Here is an 11,248-nt window from a genome sequence, read left to right as displayed (position 1 = left end):
ACAGTGCACCGATCAAAACTCAGATTCTGATAGCCTGGATTTAAAAGTCAACATTTTTGTTGAACTTCAGCACTTTTGTTGAAGTTAAATCTTGCGATTTCGCGACCCGAACCAGCGACCGCGCGCAAAAAGCCATCGCAAACGTGCAATTAACGCGCGAATATCATCAAACTTGCTTTGATACGACCATAACCCAATTTTGGCCGTGATTTCAGCCCGCGGACCGCCGCGACACCGCGCCCGCGCGCGCGGTCGACGTACAGCCTCTATGGACGACTAATGACTCTGGCTCCGCCGGCCGGAATTCGATGATTGATCTTTATTAATTAATTTCCTATGGGTGCACCTAGATGTACGTTGATCGGGGCACTGGCAGCAAAGCTGAAGACTCGCCGCAGATTTACCACAAGCTCGCCTCAAAAACGCCATCGACAGCGACTCACGCAACGTCGCATCATGCAGCTGCGCGGCGTCCTCGCGTGCCTCGCGCTGGCCTGCGCCGACGCCGGCCCCTTCGGCCGCAAGAAGAACGCCAAGGTCGAGGTCGCCGCGTCCGGGGCCCTGGCGGCGGGCGCCGACGGCCCGCTCGCGGCCCTCGACGCGGAGCTCGCGGCGACGGAGGCGCTCATCGCGGCGTCGCAGCGCAAGGTCGAGCTGCTGGGCGCGCTGCGCCGCGCGGCGGCGGCGGGCGCGGCGCTGCCGGCGGCGGGCGGCGACGCGTGCGCGTCGCTCGCGGCGGCGTCGGCCGCGCTGTCGTGCGCGCCCGCGGCGGCCGCGGCGCGGCGCGCGGCGCCGCCGGGCGCGCCGGGCGTTGCGCGGCCGCCGCCGCGGGGCGACGGCGACGACGAGCCGCGGCGGCCGCGGCCGCGGAGCGCCTACGACGGCCGCGGCGGCGACGGCGGCTACGCCGTGGGCGACCTGGTCATGGACAAGGTGAGCCTCGCGCCGGACGGCGCGCTCGGCGCGCTCCAGGTCCTCTCCTTCCGCACGCGCGGCCGGCCGCCCCAGCTCGGCACGGGTCCGCGGCGGCGTCCGAGGCGTGGCGCGTGCCTCCTCGTACGTTTCGCGGCCTCCGGTTCGACGAGAGTTTCCGAGGCGACGCGTACGCGAGAGCTTCTCGTCGCGGTCCGCCCAGACGTACGTCGGGCCCCACGATGACCTCCCCGCAGGCCAGCGCCGGGGCCGCCGCGGCCCGTCCGTGCCCGTCTTCAACTACGTGAACCTGCTGCTGCTGGCGTACGACAACGGGACGATCGCGTTCCACGACGCCGCGGGCGAGGTCGTCGCGGCCGTCGACACGGGCCACGCCGGGGGCGTCGCCGCCGTCGCCTTCGACGGCGCCGAGGAGCCCGTGCTCGCGACGGCGGGCGCGGGCGGCGAGGTCCAGTTCTACAACCTCACGCTCTGGCAGGACGACGCCGTCCTCGCGGGGCGGCGGCCGCGGCCGCGGCCGCGGGCCCGGGACGAGGACGACGGCGGCGCGCCGCCGCCGCCGCCGCCGCGGCCCGCGGGGCCCGCGCTCCGGTCGAGCTCAGCGTCGAGCGACAGGAGTGTTTTTTCGCGTGAATTTCGCCCGAAGATGTGAAGAAATCCGACCCCGTCTGAAGATGCGAAGAAATCCGACCCCGTCGCACTTGGTAGGTCGAGCTCGGGCCTGGGCTTGGTCGTCCGGCCCGAGGCGACGGTCGCGCCCGCGTTCGCGCCCGTGGAGCAGCCCGACGGGTCCTACGAGTCGTCGCTCGCGCGCGTCGCGCACCTCCAGCTCTTCACCTGGCGCGGCAGCGGCAAGTTCGTCGCCGCCGCCGACGACCTCGGCAGCGTGCGCATCTACGCGCGCAACGGCACGAAGCAGGGCGAGGTCGCCGTTGTGACCTGTGTGCAAATCAACCACTGGTTTGGGGCGTCCCGACCAAACTTTGAAATTCTCTAGCTCGGTCAAATCGAAGTCGATTTGGCTGATTTTCGGACGAATCGATTGCTCTCGTCGAGTTGTCTCGTACGCGCACATTGAAGTCGGTTGACGATTTTATTTGCACACAGGTCGCGACGGACGCGCCCATCACGGCGCTCAAGCGGAGCGGCTCGGCCTTCGCCGTCGCCGACGGCGCCGTCGTCCGCTTCGTCTCCTCGAGCCGCTGGCGCCTCTCGCCCGCGGTCTGCCGCGGCCCGCCCGCGACGGTGAGCGACGTGGCCTTCGACGCGTTGAACCCCGGCGTGCTCCACGTCGCCTACGAGACGGGCGAGCTCCTCGCCTTCAACACGCGCGCGCGCCAGGGCGACGGCGGCGCGCCGGCCTGCCGCCTCACGACCAAGCTCCCGAGCTCCCCGCACGTCGCGCCGCCCAAGCTCGCGACGACCAAGGGCTTCCTCGTGAGTTCATCGGCGCACTTCCTCGCGATCCACAACACGACGGTGCCGGGCCCCGGCGGCTACCGCCTCGTCGCCGCGCAGCGCCTCGCGAACGAGTCCGACGCCGCGCCGCCGCACAAGTTCGCCGCGTCGTTCGTCGCGGGCATGTCGATGCAGGAGATCCTCTTCGCGTACGACGACGGCGCGGGCGCCGTGCGCGTCCTCGAGAGCCTGCTGCGCTACGACCCGCCGGACCGCGACATCTCCTGGATGCGCATGCCCATCCTCTTCGTCGGCCTCATCGTCGTCTTCGGCTTCCAGATCCTCCGCAAGAACGGCGGCGGCCGCGGCGGCGGCGCGTTCGGCAAGCTCGGCGGCGGCCGCGGCGGCATCTCCGACGTCGACATGGACGCGATCAACCAGATGGCCGAGCGCATGGGCCGCAACGGCGAGGGCGGCGACATGGCCGCGGCCATGGCGGGCCTCGGCGGCATGGGCGGCGGCATGGGCGGCGGCGGCTTCCGCGGCGGCGCGGCGGGCGGCCGCATGGGCCCCATGGGCGGCGGCGGACGTCGCGGGCGGAACTGAAGTGCTGCCTGAGGTTCTCTCCCCTCCCCCTCTTTCATAACCTCTTGAGTTTTCATTACGCGGCGCGGTGCGCGCGTCGGGGTCGCGGCCCCGGAGCTTCTGTGGATCGGCCCGTTATCCTGTGTCGACGCCGTCGCCGGCCGGCGGGATTCCAGGTGAAACTCACGTAAGTAGACGCTACGCCGTCGAGGTTCGCGCTCGGCAGAGGAGGCGTCAGAGGCCCCCTCGGAGGCTCCTCAGACAGTGAAGTGATCAAAACTCTAATTCTGATGGCGTGGATTTTTTTTTCGCGCGCGGTCGACGCACGACCTCTACGGAGGACTAATGAATGCGGGCCCAAAATGATCGATTGATATTAATTAATTAATCTACGCCGGCGTAGATGTACGTTGATCACTTCACTGTCCTCAGAGCCTCCTTAGCCGCCTCGACCTCCCTTCGGACCTGAGGCATCGATTTTCACCTCGGCAAAACACCGGGAAGCGTGAGCATGCGTGGCGCCGGCGACTGGCGAAAAGCGATGCTAAACGGGACGCTAAACGGGACGGAGGTGGTAGTGCCCAAATGGGCGAAAGCCGAGACCGCCGGCTCGGCTCGCAACGTCGATGGCCTGGCCGCCTGGAGCCTGAAAGCGTCTCCAAACGTGGGACGCCCGGGCGGGGTGCAGGCCTTGAGCCTGCGACCATCCGAGAGCCTGGGCGCGCTGCGCCAGGTGGACTGGGCGCTCGCGTTCGTCTTGGACTGCCTCGACGGACGCGCGCTCGCGTCCGTCGAGATGACGTCCGTCGCGCTCGAGTGCTCGGCGCGCGCGGCCGCGTCGCGGCGCGCTCAAGGCAACATATACGCGATGCTGTTGGCCGTCGAGTTGGGGCTCGACCCCGACGCGCTCGGCGCGCGTTACCTGGCGGCGACGACCGAGGAATTGATTCAGGCACTCTTTCGCCCGCAGACATGCGCGCAGCGCTTGACGCCGAGTTCGACGAGGTACTCGGCTCAAGCGACTCGGACGCGTAAGACTTGTCTTAATTTGCGAGGGGAATCGCCGACATTCGCGAACATCCGTGCCAGAGCCGGTGCCGCGACTACGGGCGTCCGCGCCGCGCGGCCGAGTCGACGGCGCCGCGCGCGCGCGTCTCGAAGTCGTCGACGCGGCCGGCGGCGCTGGTCGCAGAGGATATGCGCCAGGATGACCTGCCGGACGGAGCGCAGCGACGGTGATCGTTGTCCAGAGTTCGCGGGACCCGAGTCGCTCGCCGTCGAGCCCGGTTTCGATCCCGGCCGCGTCGTAGTCCCCGCCAATCTCCGGAACGTGTTGAGTGTTCCAGCACCTGCTCGACGGCTGCGAGGCTTTCGAGGGTGGCGGCGCGTTCCGCCGGAAGCTGCACCGCGGCGCGCGGGCGCGGTCTCGGGGAAGCGGCGGCGCGATCGACTCGTCGACCGTCGCGTCGTCCCCCGGGCCCCCCATCGCAGATGGACGCTTCGAGCGGCTTCCAGCCCGACGTGGCGACGGTCTCGGACCGATTCCTGCGCGCGCCGAGCCCCAGAAGAGTACGCACGTCGCGATGCGATTGTCGCCTCATAAATCGCCGATTTCAGCGACCTGGCCGCCGTTTTGGACGACGCGAGTGCCGCTGAGCGTCCCAGCGACGCTCCTAGAGACGCGGAACGACGCGCGGCGACGGAAAGACGGGCGCACTGCGGCGAACGCGATGCGTTCCGGACAACTTCGCGCAAAGGTTGTCGATTTGCTGATTGTTTCGTTAATTTTTGGGGCCGGCTCGCTGCACGGCACCCACTTCCGCGACGTGCGAGGTGCGTCAACTTTTACCTTTCTCGGCCTTTTGGCTAAGATCAAGTGTAGTATCTGTTCTTATCAGTGTGAAAACTGGTACTCTTGGCAATGCCTCGAGATTATTTTCACATGTATTTTTACGCCTCGGGCAGTTCGCGTCGCTTGCGACCGACACCCATAGATGTTCGCGGTCTTGCACCACCGCCGCGCAACGTCGACCCCCCCCCCTCTCTCTTCTCTCTTCTCTCTCTCTTCTTTCTCTCTCTCTCTCTCTCTCTCTCTCTCCACACACACACACACACCAACACACACACACACCAACTTAAACACACACACCACAACACACACACAATAAATATACATGTACACACACACAAAATACACACACACACAAATCACACACCACACACACCACACTCACACCAACACACCACACACACCACACACACACACATATAATCATACACAACAAACATAATATTAACATCATCAATCCCCAACAAAAAATCGCAACCATCCCACCCCCGCGACCATCTTACCCCCGGCCGAGTTTCAACCAAAACCAACGGATGATGGGCAGCCCGTAAACATCATCATGGCCGCCGAGCTCAACTTCAGCGAGTACCAGTCCATACATCGCCACCACCAGCGCGAGGAGGAGGACGACGCCGCGGAGGACGCGCCGCCGCCCGCGCCGCCGACGAAGGACGGCGCGAACGAGCCCACGCCGTCGGAGAGCTGGAGCGAGCGCGCCGGCGCGTTCGCGGAGCTGCACGAGACGCAGCTCGTCATGACGCTGCTGATCGTCGCGGACCTCGCGGCCTCGACGTTCCTGCTCCTCTTCGACTGCCACGGCACGGCCATCGCCGCGCGGCTGCCCGCGGGCGCCGCGAAGCTCCTCGAGTCGTTCACGGGCTTCACGACGTTCCTCTTCTTCTTCGAGCTCTGCGCGCTCGTCGTCGCCTTCCAGGAGCGCTTCTTCCTGCACCCGGGCTACGCCATCGACGTCGTCGTCGCCGCGCTCTGCCTCCGCGCGGAGATCATGCTCGACGGCGACAAGGAGGTGCGCCTGCTGGGCTTCCTCCGGCTCTGGCGCCTGTCGCGGCTCCACGAGACGCTCAACTCCGCGGAGCGCGCGAAGACCGAGGAGGCGGAGGCGGCGATGATCCAGGAGCAGGAGCGGGCCCTGAGAAGCGCGGCGCCGGCGCCCGTTTTTCGCGAGTCGTCGAGCGGGAACGCCGCCGCGAGCCGGCCCGTCTCGTCCGGCGCCCGCGCCGCCTCGTCCGGCGCCGCGTCGCCGTAGCCGCGCAGCCGCCGCAGCGACGCGAGCAGCGCCGCCAGCCGCACGCGCTCCGCCGTCTCGCGGCCGTCCGTCGCTTGCCACCCCGACCGTCGCGCCTCGGCCGCGCGCGAACGCCGCCCCGCGCAGGCGACGTCGAACGCGCGCGCCTCGAGGGCGTCGTCGCCGAGGGCAACAACGCGCGCGCGCGCCTCGAGAAGATGTGCCGCGCGTTCAAGGACGAGATCGACACGCTCAACGAGGCGCTCGTCGTCGCCGGGGCCGACGGACGGGGTGTTTCGCGCGAGGAGAGATGATCGCTCGTGTTTCGGCGAGTTCGTTCCCGGGAATCCGTCCATGCTTCGAGAGATGATTGCCGGGGCCGACGGACGGGGGGTCGCGCGAGTTCGTTCCAGGGATGCTTCGAGAGATGATCGCGCGTCCACGAAGTAGCCGGGAATGTCTCACCCCCGAGCCGCCCAGGTCATCGCCGCCCGCGACATCGCCGAGGCCGCGGACTCGGAGCTCGAGAGCGGGAGCGAGGAGGACGACGAGGAGGTCGACGAGGTCCAGGAGCGACCACTTCTTCCTCGGCGAGCTCGTGTCCGCCGCGCTCTGGCGCTTCGCGTCGTTAAAAGCCGTCGAGTCGTATCTATCTCCGGAACGTGTCGCCAGATGCAGGCATGGGTCGACGAGTCGAGTTCGGGGCGCCGCCGGAGCCAGTTCCGCTGGTCCCGGGTTGACCAGCAGAGCTTCCATTCCCGCGGTTCCGGGGTCTGCAGGGCTACAAATTCCGCGGTTCGGGGTCGGCGGAGCAGCTGGACGACGGGTTGCGGGCCCTGCGGGTTCGGGCTCGACTCGTCGCTGAATGGGCCTGTGGCGCGTACGACCGCACTGCGCGGGAGTGCATCACTTCAGCACGGTACCCTCATGATTATCAAGTTTCTATAGTCGATGCAGCTGAGTCGATGTGTTGTTTTGCATTAATCTCGCATTCCGGCAGGCATGGGCTGGAGCTGTGCAGCGTGAGCAGCTCCCCGTGAAAGCCACATGGGCGCCGCCGTGAGCACGGCGCAGCAGCCTCTGGCCGAGGTCGACATCAAGAACGAGATTGGCGTGCTCTACGGCGAAGAGGCGCAGCAGGCCTTCGCCGCGGCCAAGGAGGACGATGTCGTCGCGTGGCCAAAGGTCCAGGCCTACGCCGAGGCGCACGGCCTCCTCTACCCCAAGGCCGTGCTGTTCAAGAACCTGAGGCAGTTCAAGATCGCCCGCGAGCAGATCGAGGCCATCTACGACGAGCACTTCTCGGGCGCCGTGCGCGACATCCCGTGGCGCGGCGAGGACCTCGGCGACGACCGGCGCCAGTGCGCGCTGCACGGCGCGCCCGCGAAGACGCTCGACGAGCTGTACGCGGTCGCGGAGAAGGCGTTGCTCAAGTATGGCGAAGTCATGACCGCCGCGTGCCCGAGCGGCGCGGTCCTCAAGCTCGCGCCGCTCAAGGGGCTCGCGCGCGCCGCGGCCAAGGCGCGGAACGAGTACGCGAAGAATACGGCGCCGGCGACGTCGTGGCTCTTCGACGTCGTGCGTGGCTCGGTCGTGTGCGCGACCGAGGACGAGATCGTGGGGTTGTACGCGGCGCTCGACAAAGACCCGCGTGTCGACGTCGTGCGGACGAAGAACCGGTTCAACCCGCCCTGCTTCAACGGCTATCGCGACATCCTCATGAACGTGGCGGTGCGCGTCGAAGGCGAGGCGGGCGAGGTCGTGCACCTCTGCGAGCTCCAGATCCACCACGCGCCGATCAAGGAGTCGGAGCCCATGCACAAGAGCCACGTGACCTACGAGTTCTTCCGCGAGTTCTTCCTCGGCAACGCGGACGCTGTGGAGCGGCGCCTGAATATGCTCTGCGCGCTGCCCGTCGACGACGCAGAGAACGTCGACGACCTCGTGGGCCGCGTGCTCGTCCCAACCGCGAGACGGACGAGACGCTGCTCTTGGAGTTGGCGGAGCTGCTCGAGTCCATCGCGGAGCACGCGAGCGCGGTGCGCGTCCGCGAGAAGGTCCTGGAAATCGAGGAGCGCGAGTTCGGGTCCGACCACGTGGAGGTGGCCGGGACGCTGCACGACCTCGGGAACGCGTACTTCAACCTCGGCGACTACGCCAAGTCGCGCGACGTCCTCGAGCGCGCGCTCGCGATCCAGGAGCGCGAGTTCGGCCGCGACCACGTGAATGTGGCCGGGACGCTGTCGAACCTCGGGGACGTGTACCGCGTCCTCGGCGACTGCTCCAAGGCGCGCGACGTCCTCGAGCGCGCGCTCGCGATCTTCGAGCGCGAGTACGGCCGCGACCACGTGAATGTTGCCTACACGCTGATAAACCTCGGGGCCGCGTATGTCTACCTCTTCGACAACGCCAAGTCGCGCGACGTCCTCGAGCGCGCGCTCGCGATCTTCGAGCGCGAGTACGGCCGCGACCACGCGGAGGTGGCGATCACGCTGAAGAACCTCGGGAACGTGCACGGCTCCCTCGGTGACAAGGCCAAGAAGCGCGACCTCCTCGAGCGCGCGCTCGCGATCGAGGAGCGCGAGTACGGCCGCGACCACGCGAAGGTGGCGATCACGCTGGGGAACCTCGGGGTCGCGTACGGCGCCCTCGGCGACAACACCAAGGCGCGCGACCTCCTCGAGCGCGCGCTCGCGATCAACGAGCGCGAGTACGGCCGCGACCACGTGAAGGTGGCCAAGACGCTGGAGAACCTCGCGTACGTGGCGAACTCCCGCGGCGACGCGGCGAAGCAGCGCGACTTCCTCGAGCGCGCGCTCGCGATCTTCGAGCGCGAGTACGGCCGCGACCACGTGAATGTTGCCTACACGCTGATGTCGCTCGGGACCGCGCACGGCGACATCGGGGACGCAGCAAAGCAGCGCGAACTCCTCGAGCGCGCGCTCGCGATCACAGAGCGCGAGTTTGGCCGCGACCACGCGTATGCCGCACGGTTCTGCCGAAGCAAGCTCGGGGCCACAGAGTCGCAAAAGGCAAGCTAACGTCAACAAGGCAGCATGAGACCGAATTGCACGCCGGGTAAGCGTTTGCTTCTTGCATGTCAAGTTCCGAGGCGGTGACGTCGAACGGCGACACTTGGGAGGCGTCAAAACGGGCAGATTTATTACCACAGCGACCAGCTTGAAGTCTTTTGCACCGCCTCGCTGGGAGAGCATGGCCGGACGTCGCTCCCCGCTGCTGCGGGTGCTACCCGCGAGACGCAGGACTGCGGCACCGCCACCAAGTCCTACGCGCTCTCCTCCTGCGACCAGTCCTACCCGACGCGCCTCAAGGCGATCAAGGAGCTCGACGCGTCGGAGGACGCGACGCGGCTCTTCGATCTCACGATAGATCCACAGCAGAAGCGGCGCGCGGCGCAGAAGGAGCGGGCCACGCGGGCCGCCGCGGCCGCCGAGAGGGCCCAGCAGGTGCCGCCGACCGCCGACGCGCCGGGCATCGCCGCGGCGCCGATGGGCGTCGCGTCGCCGGACGAGCCGTCGCCGAACGAGTCGGACGCGCCGGGCCACTCCCCCCCGTCTGTGGGACGATTCACCGACGCCATGGACGTGGAGGAGGCGTCGCCGATGCTGCTCAACGCCGCGCCGGTCGGCATCTCGCCGGGCACGGTCGCCCAGGGCCGCGCGGCGTCGCCCGAGCGCGCGGCCGGCGCCCCGTTCCCCGCGGCCCCGGTCGCCGCGGCCCCGGTCCCCCGCGCCATGCCGACGCGCCTCGCGCCGACGCACCTCGCGCCGACGCCCTTCGTGCCGTCGCCCCTCGTGCCGCCCGCTCTTGCGCCGCCGATCTTCGCGTCGCCGAACGCGGCGCCGCCGGCCGCGCCGCCGCCAGCCGTCGCGCCGGCCGCGACGCCGAGCCCCACAGCGCTGGGCGCCCCCATGGCCGTCGACCAGACGCGGGGCGCGCCGACCCAGGCCGTGCCGACCCAGGCTGTGCCGACCCAGGCCGCGCCGCCCGCCGTCGCGCCGGACCCGAACGCGCCGCCCGCGGCTGCGGCCCCCGCCCGTCGCGGGGTTCGGTGTCCGGCCCTGTGTTCCAGCACCTGCTCGACGGCTGCGAGGCCTTCGAGGGCACCTGGCCGCGCGTTCCGCCGGAAGCTGCACCGCGGCGCGCGGGCGCGGTCTCGGGGAAGCGGCGGCGCGAGCGGCTCGTCGGCCGTCGCGTCGTCCCCAGGGCGCCCCATCGCAAATGGACGCGGCGCTTCGCGCGCCTTACAGCCCGACGTGGCGACGGTCGCGGACCAATTCCTGCGCGCGCCGAGCCCCGGAAGAGGACGCACGTCGCGATGCAATTGTCGCCTCATAAATCACCGATTTCAGCGACTTGGCGGCCGTTTTGGACGACGCGAGTGCCGCTGAGCGTCCCAGCGACGCTCCTAGAGACGCCGAACGACGCGCGGCGACGAAAAGACGGGCGCACTGCGGCGAACGCGATGCGCTCCGGACAACTCCGCGCAAAGGTTGTCGATTTGCCGATTGTTTTGTTAATTTTTTGGGCCGGCTCGCTGCACGGCACCCACTTCCGCGACGTGCGAGGTGCGTCAACTTTTACCTTTCTCGGCCTTTTGGCTAAGATCAAGTGTAGTATCTGTTCTTATCAGTGTGAAAACTGGTACTCTTGGCAATGCCTCGAGATTATTTTCACATGTATTTTTACGCCTCGGGCAGTTCGCGTCGCTTGCGACCGACACCCATAGATGTTCGCGGTCTTGCACCACCGCCGCGCAACGTCGACCCCCCCCCCTCTCTCTTCTCTCTTCTCTCTCTCTTCTTTCTCTCTCTCTCTCTCTCTCTCTCTCTCCACACACACACACACACCAACACACACACACACCAACTTAAACACACACACCACAACACACACACAATAAATATACATGTACACACACACAAAATACACACACACACAAATCACACACCACACACACCACACTCACACCAACACACCACACACACCACACACACACACATATAATCATACACAACAAACATAATATTAACATCATCAATCCCCAACAAAAAATCGCAACCATCCCACCCCCGCGACCATTTTACCCCCGGCCGAGTTTCAACCAAAACCAACGGATGATGGGCAGCCCGTAAACATCATCATGGCCGCCGAGCTCAACTTCAGCGAGTACCAGGCCATACGGCGCCGCCACCAGCGCGAGGAGGAGGACGACG

At 67.2% G+C, this 11,248-nt stretch overlaps 2 protein-coding genes across 2 annotated transcripts; both read left to right on the top strand.

Moving 5' to 3' along the window:
- Positions 1-456: 456 nt before the first annotated feature.
- Positions 457-2,937, top strand: AURANDRAFT_67862 (hypothetical protein; the record flags this gene model as incomplete). The annotated part of the gene is made up of 4 exons (XM_009043457.1): positions 457-1,018; positions 1,170-1,524; positions 1,642-1,867; positions 2,041-2,937. 4 exons carry the CDS (start codon positions 457-459, stop codon positions 2,935-2,937), a joined length of 2,040 nt encoding a protein of 679 aa, XP_009041705.1.
- Positions 2,938-8,182: 5,245 nt separating this feature from the next.
- AURANDRAFT_33766 (hypothetical protein) lies at positions 8,183-9,052 on the top strand (the record flags this gene model as incomplete). The annotated part of the gene is made up of 1 exon (XM_009043458.1): positions 8,183-9,052. A coding segment is annotated over one exon (870 nt), but the record flags the coding sequence as incomplete, so codon positions are not given.
- Positions 9,053-11,248: the final 2,196 nt, after the last annotated feature.

This window comes from Aureococcus anophagefferens (assembly GCF_000186865.1).
Source record: "Aureococcus anophagefferens unplaced genomic scaffold AURANscaffold_54, whole genome shotgun sequence".
Classification (NCBI taxonomy): domain Eukaryota; class Pelagophyceae; order Pelagomonadales; family Pelagomonadaceae; genus Aureococcus; species Aureococcus anophagefferens.
The sequence above is the reverse complement of the archived record's forward strand: the minus strand, read 5'-3'. Positions and strand labels throughout refer to the sequence as shown.